Source organism: Trachemys scripta, chromosome 23 (assembly GCF_013100865.1).
Source record: "Trachemys scripta elegans isolate TJP31775 chromosome 23, CAS_Tse_1.0, whole genome shotgun sequence".
In the NCBI taxonomy this organism is placed as follows: Eukaryota; Metazoa; Chordata; order Testudines; family Emydidae; genus Trachemys; species Trachemys scripta.
In genome coordinates, this window is record NC_048320.1 from 4,122,535 (window position 1) to 4,138,257 (window position 15,723).

The following is a 15,723-nucleotide window of genomic DNA, read 5'->3' on the forward strand; positions in this document are numbered from 1 at the left end:
CCCCCCCCGGCCTGACGCAGCAGAACGCGGCCCCCGGCTCCGCGGAGCCGCCCCGAGGGCAGGACGAGCCCCCACGGCCCCCTCCGCCCGGCCGGGCTGCGCCGCTCCTCAGCCACCCCCGCCCCGCCCTGCCCCGCACTCCCCCCGGGGTCTCTCACCTGCTCCGGCCCGTCCACCGCCATCTTCTCCGCCGGCATCTGGGCGCTGTGACCAGTCAGGGTACCGACGCGCACTGCGCAGGCGTAGATAGACCCCGGAGCTATCTGCCCACATCCAAGATGGCCGCCGCCTCGACCCTTTCCCCCGTGCGCACGCGCAGGAAGCGCATAGGCGTCATTTCCTTTCTCTGTCTCTATGAACGCTCAAAACACCCATCACGCTTCCGGGCTCAAATAACCACACCTAAGATGGCCGCCTCCTCCGGTCCTGAGCCGCCATCTTGGTAGGGTCTCTCCAGTAACCTTCGGCCTTGTAGGGAAATGGGGAAAAACACCCTGAGGAGAATGTTCCCCTAAGTCATCCTGGGCGCCGTGTTCCCCCGCCGGCCCCGCTCCGCCTCAGCGCCTGGACGCCACTCACAAGATGGCGGCAGGGCAGCGTCGTGACGGAAACGGAAGTGAAGGCGCCGCGGGGCAGTGTGGGAAGGAGCTTGGCGCGTGCATGTGGTGTGCAGGCTGCACCCACCAGTAGCCGGGTCGGGGCCGGGGTGAGTCGGGTCAGGGATTCGGAGGGAGTGGGGCGATTTGAGCGGGGACTCGCGTGGGGATTGGTGAGAGGGGATAGGGGCTGGGGGGAACTCGCGTGGGCATTGGGAGGGGGTGGGGGGGACTCGCGTGGGGATTGGGGGGGGATAGGTGGGAGGGGGTGCGGGGGTTGGGGGGAACTCGCATGCGGATTAGTGGGAGGGCGGGGGGAATTAATTTCTTCCAAAGTTGCCCCCAGCTGAAAGCCACCAGCCGGCCCAGCGCGTTCCCAGCTGGGTCCCTGGGGGCCTCGCCAGGTGCTTGGCGCTGCCCCTCCCCCCGTTTCTGGGGTGTTGGGCTGGAGCCAACGGGTGTGGATCTGGTCTCCCCGCTGTCTGGGGGTCTGACAAGTCCTAGCCCCACTCAGCTGTTGCTCCGGGAGGTGGTGTGGGTGCGGGTTGCACTGGGGCTTGGGGTCACAGTGCGAGGGGGCCGTAGCTAACCATGTAATAGGTGGCATTCTGCTATCCTATGGATTTTTTCTGGGGGGGCGGGGGCACTAAATGCACCTAGAATCAGAGGGGTAGCCATGTTAGTCTGGATCTGTAAAAAGCGATAGAGAGTCCTGTGGCACCTTAGGTGAATACCTACTTTGTCAGACATGCCTGCATCTGTTACTCTATAAGGTGCCACAGAACTCTTTGTTGTTAAATGCATCTAGAGGCTTGTCCTGCTGTAGACAGGAGTGGGGCTGGTACTGGGGTCCCTGTGTCATGTGGTTACTCACTCCTTGATCGGTAGCAGTCTGGCTTGGAGGGCAGCTGCAGAGAATGGGTTGGGAGGGGGCCTCCCTTCCCCCTGCCGAGTGTTGGGGTGAGTGATGTGCTTCCGGGGGTGCTCAGAGCTGACGAGGGGCGATTTGGACTCTGGGTTCAACCTGCTGCCACTTCCCGTCTCTCCGCAGAAGGCATGTGCACTGCTGCCTGGGACTGCTCGTGGGGCTCCCCTGCCCGCCGGAGAGCGAGCTGAGCCTGTGGGCCTGAGCGAGCCTACGGGCGCCTTCACCCCCCAACATGGGCAAGAAGGGCAAAGTGGGGAAGAGTCGCCGGGACAAGTTCTACCGCCTGGCCAAGGAGACAGGTGAGCGGGGGCGAGGGGCGGGATCTGCTGAGTTCTGGGGGCGTCTCTGCCCCTCAGCACCCACATCCTACCTCTGCTGGGCCGCGACCTCCCATGCGGGGCCCGGCCTGGGCTGTGATCCCCGCCACAGCTCGTTCTGTTTTTCCCCACTTCCTGCCCTGCAGCAGCTGCTGGGGGCTGGCGACGTCCCCCCTCGCGCCTGCGGACTCACCCAGACCCCCGGAAAGCTCTGACTCTCCCTCCCTTTAGGCTTTCGCTCGCGATCCTCCTTCAAGCTGATTCAGCTCAACCGGAAGTTCCAGTTCCTGCCGAAATCCCGCGCGCTGCTGGACTTGTGCGCGGCCCCTGGTGGCTGGTGAGTGACTGGGGCCACGGCTGCCTGTCAGAGCCCAGGGGACCCGCCAGCCCTTGGAACGGGGGCTGGCAGGGTGACAGGAGGCGGGAATGTCTTGGCTGGCTTGGCAGAGCTCCAGCCCACTTGCTTACACCTTGGGCAGGCCCAGAGCCCATGTGCAGCCCTGCCTGCTTCCTGGGCTCCGTCGGTGGCCAACGAACTGAGTCTTGGGGCAGACGAGGAATTGTGCGGCAGCTCCATGGCTCGGGGGCAGGACCAGACACTGTCCAACATCCCCAGGCTGGTGAACAGCCTTGTGGCCATTGCCAGCTGCGGCCGCGGGGGGAGCCCTGCGCCTGTCAGACTCCAGGGGGCGCCATCACTTTCCTGCCCCAAGCCCCGGGTGACTGTCCCGTAGTGGGCAGCTCCAGGAGCAGGCAGTGGCTGGTGAGAGATCAGTGCCCAGGCTGGAGCTGCTGCTGGGGTTTGCCGGCCCATAGGGAAGCACGGGACCCGTACTGCCCCGCAGGCCCTGTGTGGGCTGAAGCTCCAGGGAGCTCCGCCAGGTGAGATATCACAGGTGTCTCCCCATGAAAGATGAGGGGCAGAGGCCTCCAGGGTAACACATCTGTCCCCAGCTGAGGCAGCGTGGATTGGGCAGGGACTGCTGTGAGTCGGGGGAGCAGCTCCCAACGCTACCAGGCCCTCCAAGCTGGACCCCCACACCGTGCCCTCCACCCAGTCTCGGCCCAGCCTGGTGTGGGGGTAACCCCAAACAGCCGTATCCGTGGGCTGTGTAGACTCGTCAGGGTGCCAGGCCCCAAGGGGTGGGCGCAGAGCCCCGCCCTGCCTGGGTTTCTCTTCTGTCAGAGTCAGTCCTGTGGGGCTCGTCTCCTTTCCCGTGATGGTGCTGGGGGAAGCGGGGGGACCCGTGTGGGTCTTTATGGGGGGCAAGGCCTTACACTGTCTCTGGCCCTCTCTCCTCTCCACAGGCTGCAGGTGGCCTCCAAGTTCATGCCGGTTTCCAGCCTCATTATTGGTGAGTGGGGCGTGGGCAGGACAGGATGCCTGGGGGTCTGGGCTCAGGAGAGAAGGGGCAGTCGCCGAGGGGCTGGTTGGGAAGGGGACACTGTCCCTCCTGTTGGCTGGGCGGGCGCCACCCCTCATGGGAGTTGGGGGCTGTTGAGAACGGGGCAGCACCCTTGTTGAGGGAGGGGGTCTGGCAGATGCTGAGTGTCTCTCTCCTAGGGGTGGATTTGGTCCCCATTAAGCCCATCCCCAACGTGGTGACGCTGCAGGAGGACATCACCACGGAGAAGTGTCGCCAGGTAATTCCCACCCCACAATGCCTCCTGAACCCCGACAGCCGGACACTTTAGCACATCTCCCTCGGCCCTGTTTCTGGGGGGATGGAGGGGCATCATGTTCACCCGACCCCCAGAGGCCTCTCTGCGGTGGAATCCCCGAGCCACCCACCCCGGTTTCCCTTGAGGGGAGTGGGTAGGACCCTTGGGTTTGGCTCAGCCCTGGGAAGCAGGTTCTGTAGGCTGGAGGGAGCGTTGGTCTTGTGGGGGTTGGAGGGGAGGCCTGGCGTGGGGGGAGGGGCGGCAGGCTCACTGTGCCCTCGTCCCCCTCCCCCACTCTGCTGTAGCGAATGTGAGGGGGGCTGTCCTGGCAGGGAGGGTGTCCCAGGCTCACCCCCTGCCCTCGCCCCCCAGGCCGTGCGCAAGGAGCTGCAGACGTGGAAGGTGGACGTGGTGCTGAACGACGGGGCCCCCAACGTGGGGGCCAGCTGGGTGCATGACGCGTACTCCCAAGGTACTTCCCCCCTCGCCTGGCGGCCCCGGTCCCTGTGACAGCCAAGGGTTCAGCTCCATCCCTAGCGCCCTGGAGCTCCCCGGGTCCAGCTCAGCAGTCTTGTGTCCCATCGCCCCCAGTGCAAGAGCAAAGGGCCCTCTGGGGCCGGCCCAGTTACGAGGGATCGGGACCCAGCACTGTCGGTCGTGTGCTCCAGAGCAGAGAGCGGCAGGAGGCCTGGGCCCCATGGAAGTGTCAGACAGATGCCCCGGGGAGGGAAAGGAACGCGCCGCGCCAGGCGAGTGCCTGTGGGGTTGTCTCCTCAGCAGGCCCAGGGCTGAGTCCGGCCCGGCCCCGCCCCCTGCCCCATCCTTCCCCTCAGGTACCACGACAGGCACCGTGGGAACCAGAATCAAGTGGGCTCCTGCTCCCGGTCTGCCACGCTTGGAGCCACTGGGAGTGAAGGCTCAACGGGGTTGGCTTTGGCGCTGATCCATCTCCATTCTCCACTCCAGCCAACCTGACCCTCATGGCCCTGAAGTTGGCCTGCGAATTCCTTTCCAAGGGCGGCTGGTTCATCACAAAAGTCTTCCGCTCCCGCGACTACCAGCCCCTCCTGTGGATCTTCCAGCAGTTGTTTCGCAAGGTGCAGGCCACCAAGCCGCAGGCCTCCCGCAACGAGTCGGCTGAGATCTTCGTCGTCTGCCAGGGTGAGCTGGAGCTGGGGGTTGCTGGGTGGGAAGGGAGTGGGGGTTGCTGGCTGACACCTCTAATCCTTTCCTTTTCCCTCTCCCAGGATATCTGTCCCCAGATAAAATTGACAGCAAATTCTTTGATCCCAAATTTGCCTTCAAGGAAGTTGAGATTCAGGCCAAATCTGTGAGCGAGCTGGTGACCAAAAAGAAACCAAAGGTACAAGTGAGCAGTCCGGGGGGCTTGGCTGTGAGGGGAGGCCCTTTGGGGCAGGGAGAGCAGCCCCCAGGGATGAGGAGAGGAGTCCACATTTAGAGTGGGGCTGGGGGAGGCTGTGGCGCTTGGACCCTGCCGAGTGGAGCCTGCTGTTTACTCATCCCCTCTGGCTAGTAATGTATATGCTTGGCGCTTCGAACGTGCTAATTTCCCAAAGCCGAGGAAAACTGAGTGAAATTGCCTGGGAGGAAAAATGTAGGCAGGAAAATTAATGAAAATTGGGAGCCCTTTTAAAAGGGTGTATTCCATGGCCAAAAAGCCATGATTCTACAGTCAAGAAAGAACATGGCCTAAAATCCCATCCTGGTTCAGTGGTGAAGAGAAAGTGACCATTAGACATAAAAAAGTAATAGATAACACATGGGAAAAAGGGGAAATGCATAGCAATGGGTATAAATTAGAAGTTATGGAGGGTAGAAAGTTGATAAGGGAAACTAAAGAGATCAGGATAAACTCCCTGGCTTTCATAGCTAAGAACAATAAAGAATTTAAGGATATTAGGAACAAAATAAATGCTAGCAATGGTATAGGCCAGGGGTAGGCAACCTATGGCACGCGTGCCAAAAGCGGCACGCAAGCTGATTTTCAGTGGCACTCACACTGCCCGGGTCCTGGCCACCGGTCCAGGGGGCTCTACATTTGAATTTAATTTTAAATGAAGCTTCTTAAACATTTTAAAAACCTTATTTACTTTACATAGGACAATAGTTTAGTTCTATATTATAGACTTATCGAAAGAGACCTTCTAAAAACGTTAACCTGTATGACTGGCACGCAAAACCTTAAATTAGAGTGAATAAATAAAGACTCAGCACACCACTTCTGAAAGGTTGCCGACCCCTGGTATAGGCCTATTACGCTAGGAGGAGATGGTAAAGTTGTTAATATAGAAAAGGCAGAAAAGTGTTTAATAAATATTTGTGTGTTTGGCAAGAAGCAGGATTATGATCTCGTATTACATGAGAATGGTGAAGTACTTTCTAGTCCGTTAGCAACCAAGGTGAATGTTAAAAAGCATCTACTAGTGTCATAACTATAAAGGGAAGGGTAATAGCTGTCCTGTGTACAGTACTATAAAGCCCCTCCTGGCCAGAGACTCCAAAATCCTTTTCCCTGTAAAGGGTTAAGAAGCTCAGGTAACCTGGCTGGCATCTGACCTAAAGGACCAATAAGGGGACAAGATACTTTCAAATCTTGGGGGGGGAAGGCTGTTGTTTGTGTTCTTTGTTTGAGAGGTGTTCGTTCTCGGGACTGAGAGGGACCAGACATCAATCCAGGTTCTCCACATCTTTCTAAACAAGTCTCTCCTATTTCAAACTTGTAAGTAAATAGCCAGGCAAGGCGTGTTAGTTTTCCTTTGTTTTTCTCAACTTGTAAATGTACCTTTTACCAGAGTGTTTATCTTTGTTTGCTGTACTTTGAACCTGAGACTAGAGGGGAGTCCTCTGAGCTCTTTAAGTTTGATTACCCTGTAAGGTTAATTTCCATACTGATTTTACAGAGATGATTTTTACCTTTTTCTTTAATTAAAAGCCTTCTTTTTAAGAACCTGATTGATTTTTCCTTGTTTTAAGATCCAAGAGTTTTGGATCTTGATTTACCAGGAGTTGGTGTGAGGAAGGAGGGGGGATGGTTAATTTCTCCCTGTTGTAGATCCCAGGGGGGTTGGAACTTGATTCACCAGGAGTTGGTGGGAGGAAGGAGGGGGAATGGTTAATTTCTCCTTGTTTTAAGATCCAAGGGGTTTGGATTTGTTTTCACCAGGGATTTGGTGAAAGTTTTTCAAGGCTTCCCAGGAAGGGAATCCATTGAAATGGTGGCAGCCGAACCAGAGCTAAGCTGGTAGTTAAGCTTAGAAGTTTTTCATGCAGGCCCCTACATTTGTACCCTAAAGTTCAAAGTGGGGATCCAGCCTTGACATGGTGGCAGCAGTGGGATCATTTTAAACCCAAAAGCCAGTGAGATTTTTTTTTTTTTCCCTTCTAGCTGCTTGGAAAGCTGAGCTGGAAAAAGATAGATGCATATCTTATCTCTCCTTGCCTGAAGGCAGAGGTGTTAAGTTTTTTTAACAGGTCCTTTGTTAAGAGAAGGGTTCAATTAACAAACTTGACTGGTAAAAGGACTTTACAAGCTGAATTGTTTTTTTTTTTTTCTTTTTACATCCTCGGGAGTAGCTACGGTAGTTAGAAAGTCTCTGTTAACTCAGCAGCAGCCAGAGCTGAGAGCTTCCCAGTTTCAGCCAACTGCAGAGGGGGTGACCCAGCACAAGAAAACAGGAAAATGACTACCAAAGAAGTAGCTAAAAAAATAGAACTGGCCAAACTAGAAGCAGAAGAAAATGAAAGAAAACATCAGAGACTGCTTCAATTAACAAAACCTTACCACCGGGGACAACCCAAGGCCCCACCCGCATCCCAAGGGAAATCCCAGACGCCTTCTCACCCCACCACACCAGTCTCCACCAACCAACATCGTCCCAGTGATACCTTAGCAGGGCGATGTTTTAAATGTAATGAACTGGGACATATAAAGGCTCACTGCCCCAAGAACCCCAACCGATTACAGCTCATTACACCCCAATCACACCAAAGATCCCCAAACCCAGATGCCTCTCTCATACCCTCAGAGCGAAGGGAAACCTTGAGAGTGGGCGGAAAGAAGGTTACCGCTTGGAGGGACACTGGGGCTCAAGTGTCAACTATCCACCAATCCCTAGTGGACCCCAAACTCATCAACCCGGAGGCTACAGTGACAATTCAACCCTTCGTGTCACAATCTGTAACCTTGCCTACAGCCACGTTGCATGTCCAGTACAAGGGCTGGTCAGGAATGTGGACTTTTGCAGTCTGACAATTATCCCATTCCCATGCTGCTGGGGGAAGATCTGGCCAACCATGTGAAGCTAGCCAAGAGGGTGGGAATAGTCACCCGCAGCCAGGCTAAGCAAGCTTTCACCCCCATCCCTGTTCCTGAGCCGTCCACCAGGGCCCCGTCTGTGTTACCGGAGACCCAGACAAAGGTGGTGGAACTGGATCCCCTGCCAACGACTGCAACAGCCGTAGTGGATCCAATCCCAGAGACCCAGCCAAAGCCAGTCCCAGAACCGGAACTGGCAACGCAACCAGCACCAGAACCATTGCCAGCCCGGAGTCCAGCGCTTGCAAACCCGTCTACAACTCCAACGCCAGAGGGCACCAGCGAGCCTGAACTGGCAGAAGCAGCAGATAACCCTACCCAAGAGGCTCAGCCAGAGCCTGAAATACCACATAGTGCACCAGCGGACAGCGGTTCACAGTCAATGGAAACAGCCCCAGCACCTGCATCGCTTCCAGAGGGACCAAGCCCCAGTCCACAGTCCAAGGAGGAACTGATGTCTCCAGCATCAAGGGAACAGTTCCAGGCCGAGCAGGAAGCAGATAACAGCCTTTCCCCCCCCAAGATTTGAAAGTATCTTGTCCCCTTATTGGTCCTTTAGGTCAGATGCCAGCCAGGTTACCTGAGCTTCTTAACCCTTTACAGGGAAAAGGATTTTGGAGTCTCTGGCCAGGAGGGGCTTTATAGTACTGTACACAGGACAGCTATTACCCTTCCCTTTATAGTTATGACAACTAGGAACAAACATTTTTAAATCAGCAAGTCACTAGCAACCAAAAAGTCCTGAAAGAGCTGGCTGAGAAAATCTCTAACCTACTGATGTTAATTAATGCCAATTAATGTGATGAGGGGTTGGGGGTGTCTTGTCAAACAACCGTGATTTCATTCTTTGAAAGGTACTTGTCTTAGCACTGCACAACATTCTAACTGTAAACGTAGCGCTGTGCCGTACCTGCAAAGCATGCAGTAAGTGGATTAGGACCTGGCAAACTGACAGATCTCAAAAGGCGTCATCATCTAATGGGCGAGTGTCCAGTGGGCTTCCGCAGGGCCTGATACTAGACCTGACGTCATTCAACATTTTCATCAGTCTGGAAGCAAATAGCAGATGTGCAGCGGAGCCAAAGATTTGTGGAGTGAGGCACCAGGTGTTGTAATACAGCCAAAGGCAAGGTCGTGTCTAGGGCCGTATCTGCGGAATGGGGGCCTGCGTCCTGGAAAGCAGGGAGTCTGGACAGGACCTAGGAGTCATCGTGGACAAGCAGCTGCCCTTGAGCTCCCGGGGTGATGCTGACGTGACCCGTGGCTGTGTGAAAAGGGGAGTCGGAGCTGAGTTCGGTACAGCGCTGTTGGGACTGACGCTGGAGACCGCACCCCGGTCTGGGGTCTGCATTTATAAGGATGTTGACATTTTAGAGAGGGTGCAGAAAAGAGCCACAAAACCGATTAGGGAGCTGGCGACCAGGCCGGAGAGTGACACACACACAGCTCAATATGTTCCGCTGATCACAGAGCAGACTGAGAGTTGACTTGACAACAGTGATTTGATCTTGATGGGGAGAAAATACCGGCAACTAACGGGCTCGTTAAGGACGACAGCAGAACGAGAACCCCTGACTGGAAGCTGATGTTAGACACGTTCGAGTTAGAGATGAGGCAGGACGTGTTTCCTGAGCAGGCGATTGGCCATTGGAACAAACTGCCCGGGGAAGGGGGGGTGGGGGCCCATCTCGCTGTCATCAGCTCCAGGCTGGAGGCTTCTGGAAGGAGCTTCAGGCACTACAAGCCGTTGGGCTCCATGTGGGTGTGAGGGGGGAAGTGAAATGGCTGGGCTAGGCCAGAGCTCAGACTAGCTGATCTAATGGTCCCTGCCGTGAATCTACGGCTCTGACCCCGTCTTCCCGTCTCGCAGGCGGAGGGATACGCAGAAGGTGACACGACGCTCTATCACCGCTTCACGCTGATGGATTTCCTCAAGGCCCCCAACCCTGTGGATTTCCTTTCCAAGGCCAATGAGGTGAGTGCCCAGGGCCAGGCCAGCCCCGTGGGAGCGGAGCAGGGAGGGCCCACAGCCTGGGCTTGGCTCAGCCCCTCTGCTGGACACCGGCAGGGCACTTAGCAGTACCCAGGGGCTTGCTGGTGAGACCCACAGGCTTGGGGCAGGGGAAGAGTTGCGAGGGCTGCTGGTCTCGGGAAGGAGACAGCTGCAGCCTTTCCCCTTTGGCTCCTGTGCAGATCACGCTGGGGGACAGCGAGCTGGAGCGGCACAGCGCCACCACCGAGGAGCTGCGCCAGTGCTGCCGGGACATCCGTGTGCTGGGCCGCAAGGAGCTCAGGTACCCTGGTGGGGGGAGGGGGCACGCAGCCTGGGCTTGGGGAGTCCGGCACTGCCTGGGGCGGCTGGTTCTAACTCGCTGCCTCTCTGCTCAGGGCCCTGCTGAACTGGAGGACGAAGCTGCGTCGCTTTATGGCCAGGAAGCTGAAGGAGCAGGCCAAGGAGCTGGACATCAGGTAGGAGGAGAAATGTGGCTTCCAAAATCTGCAACTGCCCCCTCCACACACACCAGGGGGCGCTCCGTAGCTCGTGCCCGCCAGCTGGTGGCGCTGGGGAGCCTGGCCCCAGGTTGGCTGGGTGGGGCAGGGCCAGGCTGAGTGACTCCATCTTCTGGCAGCTTGAGCTCCGGCGAGGAGGAGGAGGGCGGCGAGGAGGAGGCCGTGAAGATGTCGGGAGCAGCTGGGGATGGAGCCGCAGAGGAGGAGGAGATGGAGCTGAGGCTGGCGGAGCTGAAGGCAGAGGAAGTGGCTGAGCTGAAGAGGTGAGTGCTGCCCTCCCCAGCAAAGGGATCTGGGCACCCAGGGGTGGGGGAAGCTCAGTGCTCCTGCTACGGGCATGTGGTGGGCCCGTCCTCAGCTGGGCTGGGGTGTCCAGCCAGCAGAAATGCTGCAGGGAGGCTCTCCCGGGGTGCCTCCCCACACCGGTACCCCTATTTGCCCTGTGTCACGGACTCACAGATCGTGCCCACTCTTGGCCCCGTGTGGTCCGTGGGGGGTGCCCCTGTTAGTGAGACAGCCCTTCTCGGGGGTCCACTCTCTCTCGGGGTCAGGACCCTCCATCTCCTGGAGCCGCACCTCTCAGAGCCTTAGCACATCTGTTTCTCGCCGTGGACCCCCTCAGGGAGTCCCCTCGCTCTGGACCCCCCCGGGCCTTCACCCCCGAAGGGGTTGATGCCACCCTGTTCTCTAGACCGGAGTGACTCTCAGCCTGCATAAAACAGGAGGGTTTATTGAGGGTTGAACTCAGCACAGGAAACTCTCAGGGCCTCAGGCCTGGCCTCCCTTAGTCCAGCACATCCCAGTCTCTCTGCATCCAGGTGGGCTCTGCCTGCTCCCCCTCTCCAGCCCAGAGCCCCCCTGCTTCCCAGCTGGGCATCTGATATCCCCTGCTCCAAGCCCCGCCTCTGTCCATTGTCTTCTCTCCAGGTACACAGGGTCGTAAACTGGGGCCTCCTCTCCTCCGTTCTGTCCTCTGTCTGGAACCGGCTGGTTAGGTCACTGGGTCCTCACTCTGCAGCCCATTGTCCGCCCACTGGCCAGAACTGGTTGCGTCTCCTCAGCTGGGCCTCCAGGTTGCCAGGTCACTGGTCGCTGTGGTATCCATCCTCCCGGCCATGGACTGGGTCCCCAAGTCCTCTCCAAAACAAACTCCCTCTCCCCTCACCTCGTTAAACCAGTAACACCCAAGGAAACTGAGTCCCACCCCCCCTGCATGCAAACCATTGAAACACCACAGAAAACAAGAAACCACCCCACTTCGTCACACCCTGAATACCCCCATGCGCCTCTCCCTGACCCCCTCCTCTCAGGACTGTTTCTGGGAGCAGTTTCCTTTGGGCTCAGGGCCCCAGCCCCAGCCTGGCTCAGACGCTCGCCCACCCCAGCATGGGAGGGAAGCAGAGGCCCTGAGGGGAGTGACTGGCCCAAGCTCCCATGGTCTGCAGCAGAGCTGGGAATAGAACCCAGCAGTCCCGCCAGCCAGGCCTGCTCTGACACACCCCCACTCGCTGAGAGACCCGGCTCCATGTGTCTCCGGCAGCAGCTGGCGCTCACTGCCTGGTGGTAGCCATGCCGCCCCTGGGGCTGCCCAGTGCTCTGCCCCAGCACTCAGGGAGGCACCGTGATGGGTGCCCCTTCCCCCATGACTGCACAGCTGTGAGAGTTATGGGCCAGCCCCTCAGCACAGGGGTCTCCATCTGGGGGGGAGGGGGGAGGCAGTCAGACAGGCCTGCTGGGAGGCAGGATGGGGCAGCCGGGCTCCCATCCCCGTGATGGCAGCTGCGGGGTTCACAGGGCTGCAGCGTGACACCCCTTTCTCCCCCCCCCCGGCGGGGATCCCCCCAGGAAGAAGAAGAAGATCCTGAAGGAGCAGCGGAAGCAGCGTGAGCGCATCGAGCTGAAGATGGACCTGCCCGGTGTCTCCATCGCGGACGAGGGCGAGACTGGCATGTTCTCCCTCCGAACCATCGGCAAGACCCGGGTGAGGCTGCGGGGGCAGCAGCTGGCTCCCCACCGGTGTGACAGCCCATGTCTGCTTGGGGCAGAGTCGGGGGGGCTCGGGAAATGGGCAGGCTATAGGGGAGTGAGCGGGGCTAGGAGAGTGGTGGGGGGGACACACTCCAGGTGGGGGCTGGGCTGGGAGAGTGGCAGGGGCGGAAGAGGAGGCAGGATGATTTGATTTCTGTGGGGCCTGGCTCCTGACCCTCGCTCCCTGCTCCTCAGCTGCTGAACGAGGTGGCCAGGGGTGATATGGCGTCTGCGGATGCCTTCCTGGAGGCGCCGCACGAGGACGACGACGTGGCCCTCTCGGAGCAGGACGACGCGGACGACGTGTCTCTGGCCAGCGACCTGGGCTCGGACGAGCTAGCCGACATCGAGGAGCGGCTGCAGGAAGCCAAGCGGGGGCTGGGCCCAAAGAGGTCAGAGCCACTGTGGAGAGTGGGGGGCAGGTGAAGGATCCTGGCAGCTGCAGTAGACTCCACCTAGTTGGAGCAGCTTGGGGGCTGTGAAAACTGCGTCACAGACGATGAAATCTGTCTCCCCTGTAATAACATCTGGTCTGTTGTGAACTTTTACCCTAAGCAGCGTTTCACAAACCTGGGAGGGGGGCGTGGCATCGCCACTCCTGCTTCTGCGCTGTCTGGAGAGCGGCGAATTCTGGCTGGCTTCCCAGCTCTGAAGGCAGAACAGAAGTGAAGGTGGCACGGTATTGGCCGGTCGTCACTTTTTCGGGGGGGAGTTGGCATGGGCTTTACATCTTTTGCCATTTTTAAATACATGTTCATGCTTTGTTACAACACTGTTTCAAGCTTTTAAAAATGCTATGAGTGAAATTTACGAAAACGATGTGAATTTGGTAGGGCCATGGCCATGAGGGGTGCTGGGCAAACGACAGCCTCTCTACTCTGGGCTTCCAGTAGGGGGCGCTGTGACTGGCTGGGGTGATGACCAGGTGGACGGGGTCGGCCTGCCTGGCCTTTAACCCTCGCAGCACCACTGCGGTGGGAGGCTCTGCCCCTTTCCCAGGGGTTAGCTGCCCACCTGGCTCCAAGTGCCCCTCCCCAGGGAGCCCTGTGCCAGGCAGCCTGGCTGACCCCGCCGGGCCCCTGTCCATGGCCCTGGGGTTGAGTGTGCCTAGCTATCCCCGCCTGGCCCTGATCCGTGGCCCCGGGGCTGAGCATGCCCGGCTGGCTGTGTTGCAGAGGGACCTTCCAGCAGGTGGCAGAGGAGGAGGGGAAGGAGAATCCTCTGCTGGTGCCCCTGGAGGAGAAGTCGGTGCTGGAGGAGAGGCAGACCAACCTGTGGTTCGGGAAGGTGAGTGCCCCAGTTGGCCGGGAAGTGCCAGGCCCCGAGGTGGGGGGTGTCCCAGCCTCTGTGCAGCGGCTCCAGCCTCACCTGGGCCCACCTGCCCTCTGCTGGCTGGAGCAAGGCCTGTCACCCTCTGGTGGCAGCACATTGCGTGTGAGCCATGGTGCTAATGGCTGGCAGGAGACTCTTGAGCTCCCCCAGGGAGGCCTGGCTGGGGCTGGGGAGTTACAGGGGCCAGAGTCTCCCCACGTGGGCTGCAGGGACTCCAAGGATGGGGGGAGAGGGGGGAGCGCAGTGAAAGCAGCCCACGCATGAGGGCCTGCGTCCTTAACTCAAACATCCCCTCCCTCCCTCCCATCCCCCCACGTGTCTCCTCCTACCCCCCATCCCTGCGAGCTCCCTGCCATTCATATCTCCTGCTGCCCCCCCCACCAGCTCAGCCCTGCCCTCTGTGACCAACCCCTCCCTGTCCCTAGGAGGTTTTTGCCGGGATTGAGGACGATGTGGATGAGGCCCTGGAGATCAGCCAGGCGCAGGCGCTGTCCGAGAGGAAGGAGCCGCCGCCAGGTCAGAAGGGGGCCGTGGCGTGCACGGGGCCGGCTGTCTCTGGGGGTGGCGCCTGTCAGGGTTCCCTCCCCACTCTGAACTCTGGGGTACAGATGTGGGGACCCGCATGAAAAACCCGCTAAGCTTATTTTTACCAGCTTAGATTTAAAACTTCCCCAAGGCATAAATTCTTTCCTTGCCCTTGGTATTGCTGCCACCACCAAGTGATTTAAACAAACATTCAGGAAGGGCCACTTGGAGCCCTACCTCCCCCAAAATATCCCCCCAAACCCCTACACCCCCTTTCCTGGGGAGGCTTGTGAATAATATCCTCACCAATTGGTTACAAAGTGAGCACAGATCAACCCCCCTGGGTCTTTAGGACACTGAAAAACAATCAGGTTCTTAAAAGTAGTTTATTTTAGAAAAAAGATAAAAGAATCACCTCTGTAAAATCAGGATGGAAGATAACTTTACAGGGTAACAAAAAGATTCAAAACACAGAGGATTTTCCCTCTAGGCAAAACTTTAAAGTTACAAAAACAGGGATAATCCTCCCTCTTAGCACAGGGAAAATTCACAAGCTACCACAAAAGATAACACTGCTCTACAGCCAAAATGCTTCTGAAATAAATGTAGTCAAACTTTACTAATTCTGGGTCACTGAGAACGAAAATGATGCTTAAAATTGTTGATTGGCTCTAGTTTTCAAGATGCTATTGGGTCAGTATATACGACCCTTAACTTGGGAATGGCGGAGGATACGTGAGTTATAAAGGGAAGGGATCTCAATTTAAACCAGAAATGACTAAAATACATCTTTGACTGGATCTATGAATAAATCTATGACTGGGTTTGGACAGTACTTGCTTTTTAGACAAAACAATGAATGATGCAATCTGAAGCTGGTATTGCATCATACATGATATGAATTGCATCATGTTATTCCTAGAAGTCATGGATGATGCAATCATAACGAAGCTTATATCACTCTGCTGAACAAATTGCCCTATATCAGCTCTAGAAATCATAGTGTCGTGCTCTCTTATTTGTCAGTGTTTGATTTCGCAAAGGGACACATTTCTGTTTAGCCAAAGTGAGTAGAGATGCCTCGTACTTGTGTGAACAGTGCAGATAACTTCTGCTATGTTTGTGGTGAAGTGACTTTTGCATCACAAAAGCGCAGTATAACCACTATGGTTAAGAAAGCCTATCACCTTTATTTTGGCTGCAAAATTGGAGATCAGGACAAGAGGTGGGCCCCACACAGATGCTGCCACACTTGTGCAACAAATCTTCGCCAGTGGTTGAACAGGAAAAGGAAATCTATGCCTTTTGCAGTGCCAATGATTTGGAGAGAGTCAACAGATCATACCAGCAATTGTTACTTCTGCATGGTGCCTCCAGTTGGAAAAGGTGTGTCAAAGAAGAAAAAGTGGACTGTGCATTATCCAAACATTCCATCAGCTATATGCCCAGTACCCCACGGAGAAGGACTGCCGGTTCCTGATGCACCAG

At 57.1% G+C, this 15,723-nt stretch overlaps 4 protein-coding genes across 12 annotated transcripts in view; 2 read left to right on the forward strand and 2 right to left on the reverse strand.

The window, feature by feature from the left end:
- Positions 1–308, reverse strand: part of PSMC5 (proteasome 26S subunit, ATPase 5) — a 13,414-nt gene extending 13,106 nt beyond the window's left edge. Inside the window, exon 1 of the mRNA XM_034755689.1 lies at positions 159–308. Within this exon, the coding sequence (XP_034611580.1) occupies positions 159–197 (39 nt within the window). The 5' untranslated portion in view covers positions 198–308. The remainder of the gene's footprint in view (positions 1–158) is intronic.
- LOC117869139 (alpha-2-macroglobulin-like protein 1) overlaps positions 1–15,723 on the reverse strand; it is a 777,004-nt gene that overhangs the window by 247,118 nt on the left and 514,163 nt on the right. The gene's annotated exons all lie outside the window — the stretch shown is intronic.
- Positions 1–15,723, forward strand: part of LOC117869140 (alpha-2-macroglobulin-like protein 1) — a 582,774-nt gene that overhangs the window by 89,025 nt on the left and 478,026 nt on the right. The gene's annotated exons all lie outside the window — the stretch shown is intronic.
- FTSJ3 (FtsJ RNA 2'-O-methyltransferase 3) overlaps positions 264–15,723 on the forward strand; it is a gene marked incomplete at its 5' end in the record, with an annotated part of 24,327 nt that continues 8,867 nt past the window's right edge. The window contains 16 exon segments of the mRNA XM_034755683.1: positions 264–706; positions 1,648–1,823; positions 2,073–2,178; positions 3,150–3,196; positions 3,406–3,485; positions 3,876–3,975; positions 4,470–4,664; positions 4,751–4,866; positions 9,710–9,814; positions 10,033–10,133; positions 10,228–10,308; positions 10,470–10,613; positions 12,196–12,331; positions 12,574–12,770; positions 13,554–13,665; positions 14,136–14,226. Coding sequence (XP_034611574.1) covers positions 1,757–1,823; positions 2,073–2,178; positions 3,150–3,196; positions 3,406–3,485; positions 3,876–3,975; positions 4,470–4,664; positions 4,751–4,866; positions 9,710–9,814; positions 10,033–10,133; positions 10,228–10,308; positions 10,470–10,613; positions 12,196–12,331; positions 12,574–12,770; positions 13,554–13,665; positions 14,136–14,226 — 1,678 coding nt within the window.